Below are 6753 nucleotides of genomic sequence, written 5' to 3'. Positions count from 1 at the left end.
TCTAAGAGTTTTATAGTGTCTGGCCTTACATTTAGGTCTTTAACCCATTTTGAGTTTATTTTTGTGTATGGCATTAGGGAGTGTTCTAATTTCATTCTTTTACATGGAGCTGTCCAGTTTTCCCAGCACCACTTATTGAAGAGGGTGTCTTTTCTCTGTTGTATATTCTTGCCTCCTTTATCAAAGATAAGGTGACCATAGGTACATGGGTTTATCTCTGAACAGCCACCATTTATTGAGTGCTCACATGTGCCAGGCACTTTTTTAAGCATTGACATATTTAAATTCATTTAACCTTCACAACAGTCCTGTGAGATAATACTGTTATTTTCTCTGTTTTCCAAATGGGAAAATTGAGGCGTATTTGTCTTTTATTTATTATGTGAAATTCTCCTGTGTATGAAGAGGGGGTTAAGGCTTGTGTATCATCACTAGTTTCCCAGAGGTGAGTGTTGCAGGGGAAGGATCAAAAAGGAGTGAAGGACCTAGTTCAACACAAGGAAGGAGAGAGCTGTGGCTGTGTATAGTAGCGGTTAAGAACGTGGACTTTAGAGAGTCGGACGTGGCTGGGTTCAGACCCCAGCTCTGTGTAACCTTGGACAAGTTATTTCATCTCTCTGTGCCCTAGATCCCATTTAAAGGAGGGATAACAATATCTAGCCCACAGGGTGTTGTAAAGATTTAATAATGAGATTAGATCTTTTGGAACAGTGCCTGACAGGCTGTAAAGACAGAGATGGTGGCTGCTGACACTCACATTATTTCACCCCAGCCAGCATTTCTACAACCACATAGAGGGAAGCATATTTGCTGTTGATTTCACAACTTCTCTTTTCAAATTGTTCTATAGCAAATTTTCATTTTTAAATTTTAAGTGAACTAAATTACTTTTGTTTTAAGAAAAAATTAGATAATTTTACAACATTGTTTGAGCTCACTGGGGACACCCTGAGAAATTTTCAGAACTTGTATTTGTAAGCACTGAAGTAGGAACATGGCTGCACTGAGTGAGGGCAACGATGTCATCCCAGCTTTTCTGCATTAGCTGTGGACACTTGTGTGCTGCTGGATTTGTAAAGGATTTAAGGTGATGGCTTCACAATGGAAAGAGGTGATTGCACCCCGTTGTTCCTTTAAACTCACTTTGAAGACTGATAGGTTAGCTAAGTAAAGAGGTTGGAAGCAAAACCCTACTGCCCAGCCCTGCCACACACTAACAATGAGACTTTGTGTGCAAAACTAGCCTCTCTTTGCCTCAGTTTCTGGATCCCTAAAATGGGCACAAGAGCAGCTCATTACAAAAAGCCTAGTTGTGAAAAGTAAATAGGCTAATGTCCTAAAACAGTACCTGGCAGAAAATAGCACTTACAAAATGTTAGCCATTATTAATTCTTTACAAAGAGTGAATAAAGTGAGGAATGAACTCTAAAAAATTAATGGTTTAATCTTTAATGGTTAGTTTATATGTGGAATTGTGTACCAGACACAGATAAAAGACCTTGGGAGCCAGAGAGAAAGACACATTCACGTTTTATTTATGTTTGCTACTATTCGTCTCATGATATAGGTTCAGATTTTCTCAGAAAATAACATCAGTTCCTATAGTAAAGTATTTGTCAACTTTTTCTTTATTATCTCCCCTCTAAGAAGAAATATTAATTTTAATTTAGCTGATTGAATTAATTTTAATTCAATTTAATTTTTTCCTATGGAGAAAAATTAAATACTAAAGAGAATAAGATTTTGTTTAGGATTGAGATTTGGAGGGCCACAAACCATTGTAATAGCCAAGATGTTTTTGGTCCCCAAGAACCAATTTTCACCCTTTTGGAGGCCCTGTCACCTGCATTGAGAATGTATGCTATAGTAGTTTGTCTTTGGAAAGACCAAGTTTCATTTTTTAAACAAAAAGTATCTGTAATCACTTTTATTAAAAACTATATGGTGACTGTGCAGAATAATTTGCTATTTAAAATTAATATCTCTCTCTTCCTAATAGATGAGAAGGGATTTACAGCACTGGGACAGTGCTCTACAACTGGCAAAGCGTTTAGCCCCAGACCAAATACCGTTTATATCAAAAGAATATGCTATTCAGCTTGATTTCACGTAAGTACTTGTCTTTATATGTTTCAGTCAGTATCTAATTATTGAATATCTTCAGTTCTAAACTGCTGTTCATTATAAGGCCATTGATTTAATAATTAAATCCATTGATTTAATAATTGCTTCTTAGGTGGAAAAAGCCATATTAATTATACATCCATATTAATTATACATACATGTTTTATTCTAACTAATGATGTCTTATCCATGTATTTATCCACTTGCATTTTCAGCATCAAAGTCTAAGTTTGGGTCTAAGCCTTTTCTATATTTAGAGTCTAAATATTATTTTGAATCACATTTCGCCAACAACAGTTACACATAAACATTGGGGTGACTCTTCTTTTCTTAACCTATGCGCATGACCTTGACCTCTTTGAACACTTTGAGGATTTGCAGTGTGATTTCAAGGCACAGTGAAAAATACCAGGCTTTGTTCTACAACTTCTATTTGCTTAAATTTGTACTTTTTCTTTTTTAAATTGAATTGCACATGGATAAAAATTCAACAGTTAATGTTGAAAATCAAGCCAGAAACTTTTCACAGGTGGATATGTAGTGCTAGAATAATAATCCTTCATGATGCGTGATGAATAGGCTTCACAGATCTTTCCTACCTTTGAAAATGCCATAATCTATTCTGAGAGATTTAGAATTTTCTAGTGCTGTTAATTGCTAGATGGTCTTAACTGTCAGTAGTCTTAATTGACAGACTATACATTTTTATTTCAGTGCTGTATATAAGTGTAAGTTTAGAGGCATTCAAGACCCAATTGTAAGCTTACCTTCAGCCATGGTTAATGCCACTAATGCAGATACCTGCAGAGACAAAAAATGAATAATTCATTTGCAAATATAAGTTCACAGGTATATGTGCAATGGCAGTTACATCACAACTGGACAGTTTCTTTTGACATTTATTATAGGATACATTCCAATTTCAAAAACTATAAAATGGGAAAAATACTGCTTTTTGAACAAAGAAAATATGGTTCTAGCATTTAAAAAAACATCTTTATATAGTTCCACTTTGTTTTCTATAGACTTTAGCTTCATTGAGAATGTTGACAGATAATAGTTGTAGAAATTATTCCATCAAAAGTATTCTTTCAAAAAATAAAAATAAATAAAAATAAAAGGAGGCTTCCCTGGTGGCGCAGTGGTTAAGAGTCCGCCTGCCGATGCAGGGGACACGAGTTCGTGCCCCAGTCTGGGAAGATCCCACATGCCGCGGAGCGGCTGGGCCCGTGAGCCATGGCCACTGAGACTGTGCGTCTGGAGCCTGTGCTCCGCAACGGGAGAGGCCACAACAGTGAGAGACCCGCGTACCGCCAAAAAAAAAAAAGTATTCTTTCATTTCTAACCAAGATACCTTATTTAAAATTTTCCATTTTGCAAATAAAAACTTTTTGGAGTTATTATTTCTTCTTAGTCAACGTTGATCTAAATTTGGCACATTTCTGCCTCTTATACAGTTAATCCATATGTTGAAAAGGTCAAATAGGAATCTTAGTACGTAACACAATGGACAAGGCCCTCCGTGTCTGTCCTGAGAGTTACTGGGTCTTAGAGTAAAGAGAAAAGGGTCATTACATTGGGAGATGACCCACCATCTCCTGTCAGAGCACAAACACCAAAGTAAGCCCTGGAACCATCCAGAAAACTTCCATTGTCTCTTCTTTCAGGAGAATCAAAGTTTTTGTAGCAGACCCTCAAAAACTGTCTCGTTATAGTCAGATGAGCTGAGCCAGTTGAAAGCCTGTGATGTTGTTGATATTTTTTAACCCTTTCTGCTCAACACTTCACCATGAAGCCACCAATTCCCAAAACTTTCACTGCTATTTCTGTGCTGACCCCTGTACCCTGATCTAGATACACACCCCAGCCCCCCAAATCAGGAGACTTTCCCTTGTGATAATAGTAATGAACTAAGTATATCTCATCATCATCCGATATCCCAATAGCCACCAGCTGCTGATTTTGATGCTAAGGCCCTAGGCCTGTGCTCAGTTTCATCAGTCTGTTTTATTCTGCATCCAAGACATTGATTAGATCAAAGCAGGACCAGTCTGTCACCTGTGGGAGGGATTTAGCTCTCCAATCTGGCACTAGAATAATGAGCTAGATCCACATGAGAGTTCCAAAATAAAATAATAATAAAGTGAGTGAACTAAAATACCATAGAAATGAAGTGAGAGTTCCAAAGTCTTAATTTAGCATCTCCTAACTGGGTTTGCCCAAGGAAAACCTCAGGTTCCTGAAGGAGGAACTATCAGGAGACATCTCTAGCTGTGTTGATGTAATTGGGTCCAAATATTAGAAATTCGCACTTAGGAACACTGCTGACTATGAAGCCCTGGGCTGTCTGAAACAAAGTTCTCAATCAGCTTCTCTTCCAGAAAATTCCTTGTAACCAACAGATGAGGAAACTGAGTGAGGCTGAGAGAGGTTGAATAACTGGTCTATGCTGATAAGGTAGAGCTCAAATAATGCCATTTTCAGAGCTGATTAATTTATTATGGAGATGATTTCTCAGAGGACAATGGATCTCCAAATTGATCTTAAGCAAATCACTGATCCATTCTGTTCCAAGCAATAAAAATGAATTGAGGTAATAAATATGACTTCTAGATATGCAGATCCATGTTAGCATTGGTCATGGAAATAGGGAGTGGTATTATTTATTTCATGTATAATACTTCTTATCAGAATAAGAACCAGGGCCCTTAATACTGTCATCCCCAGTGTTTTCCTTCATTTCTACCCATATTCTCTCAATACATACTGTACTTTTTTTTCTTTTTTTTTTGCGGTACGCGGGCCTCTCACTGTTGTGGCCTCTCCCGTTGCGGAGCACAGGCTCCGGACGCGCAGGCTCAGCGGCCATGGCTCACGGGCCCAGCCGCTCCGCGGCATGTGGGATCCTCCCAGACCGGGGCACGAACCCGTATTCCCTGCATCGGCAGGCGGACTCTCAACCACTGCGCCACCAGGGAAGCCCCATACTGTACTTATAAATATTGGGTGTTTGGAAAACACATTCTTTTTTATGGTCACATGATTGTCTTTAGTGCCCCAAAGGAGATAATTTAGCAAAAGTGACCCATAAAATTTAATGTACCTCCCCAAAATGCCTAGCATACTGCAAAGTTAGCACCTTACAGTCTTAGCATAATCTAGCTTAATAATTATTTTTAAAGTAGCAAAATAATGGACTGCACTTCAAAGAATGCATGTATAAATGTTGTATATCACACCTTTTATGTGCTTAAGCAGTTCAGTGACACATGATCTTTTAAATCTTGTATATGTAAATAAGATACTTAAATGTGTATTAAAATTCACATTTTTTTTTCAGGGGTGATTATGTAAATGCTTTGGCTCATTATGAGAAAGGAATAACAGGTGATAATAAGGTAACCTTGAATAAAGATAAGATATGCATAATTATCTTTGGGTTAGTTGTTAGTTTCCTTTAAAAAATAATCTTATTTGCATTGTATTTATTCCGTATATAGCAGGTGAGCCTTTTTTCAGTTTATTAACAGCTTTGCAAGGATATGGTTAAATCATTTTTAAACACTTTGAACTCTTAAAAACTGAAGTTGACAATATTTTTATCAGTCTGAAAAAGCTATGTTTTCCATTACACCCTAATTATGAGTTTCATATTAATGTTGGGAGTATGATTTTTATCCCTTCCCAGTTACAGGCTAGCTATGATTTTCATAAAGCTGTTCCTTTTACTCTTAAAAAGTTTCAATAACCATTGAAAGTGAATTCCCAGTCCATAAAAGTGTGTTCTGCCATTTCATTCCTTATACTGTATCTTTTATGATGAACCTGGTAAGCATGTACTTTACCCACCATTCCAGTCCATTCTCCCATCCCAGACGATCCCAGAATTTTAGCTCAAGAAGATAAATTTTGCGATAATAATTGATGTTTTTAAGTTAGGTGATGTCGAAATTGAAAATCTTTTTCTTTTCTATATTATATCTATCATTTTATTACAAAAGTAATACAATTTCAGTATAGTCAATTTGAAAAATCACCAAAGTATGTTAACCTGCAAAGTGAGAGTCCAACGTTCTCTCCTCCATCCACACTCCTTAATGGTAACCACTGTTCATGATTTTATATATTTCCATCCAGAATCTCTGCTAAGCATACAGATATGTATATAATTGGGATTTTTACTAAAAATGAAATCATTCACTTCCATTCATTCAGCAAAGATCAACTGAGAATCCATTCTGTGAAAAGCAGCATTCTGCTTTATGGTCTTTCCAAAGCAATACATTATGAATGTTTTAATTTTTTAAGAGCTTCTAAAATTTCATTGTTTGGATGTACCATGGTTTTTTCATCCACTCCCTTATTGATTATATTGTAGTTGTTTGGGGTTTTGTTTCTATCAAAAACACCACAGTGAATATTCTACTTACTATATATATCTTTAGCTACTTAAAATAGTATTTCTGCAGGATATATTCTTACAGGTGGGATTCTAGGTCATAAAATGTGTGCTTTTAATTTTTTATACTGCTAGATTGCTCTCCAAAAGAACTTGTAGTAATTCATCCAGCTGTTAGTTGTGTAGGAAAGTGTCTGTTTCCCTCACATTGTCAACACTACCAATCTCTA

At 36.6% G+C, this 6753-nt stretch overlaps 1 protein-coding gene and 1 long non-coding RNA gene across 10 annotated transcripts in view; one reads left to right on the top strand and one right to left on the bottom strand.

Moving 5' to 3' along the window:
* The window catches only part of WDR19 (WD repeat domain 19), a 93197-nt gene that overhangs the window by 51858 nt on the left and 34586 nt on the right, over nt 1-6753 (top strand). For all 9 annotated transcript variants that reach the window (XM_007102315.4, XM_007102316.4, XM_028492052.2 and 6 more), the window contains 2 exons: nt 2000-2109; nt 5465-5522. In XM_007102315.4, coding sequence (XP_007102377.1) covers nt 2000-2109; nt 5465-5522 — 168 coding nt within the window. The remainder of the gene's footprint in view (nt 1-1999; nt 2110-5464; nt 5523-6753) is intronic.
* LOC114486594 (uncharacterized) overlaps nt 1-6753 on the bottom strand; it is a 33275-nt gene that overhangs the window by 19058 nt on the left and 7464 nt on the right. The window contains exon 3 of the long non-coding RNA XR_003680598.2: nt 2892-2925. This is a non-coding gene — a long non-coding RNA (uncharacterized lncRNA). The remainder of the gene's footprint in view (nt 1-2891; nt 2926-6753) is intronic.

Source organism: Physeter macrocephalus, chromosome 7, assembly GCF_002837175.3.
Source record: "Physeter macrocephalus isolate SW-GA chromosome 7, ASM283717v5, whole genome shotgun sequence".
Classification (NCBI taxonomy): domain Eukaryota; kingdom Metazoa; phylum Chordata; class Mammalia; order Artiodactyla; family Physeteridae; genus Physeter; species Physeter macrocephalus.
Note: the sequence above shows the minus strand (reverse complement) of the source record. Positions and strands in the feature narration are given on the sequence as shown.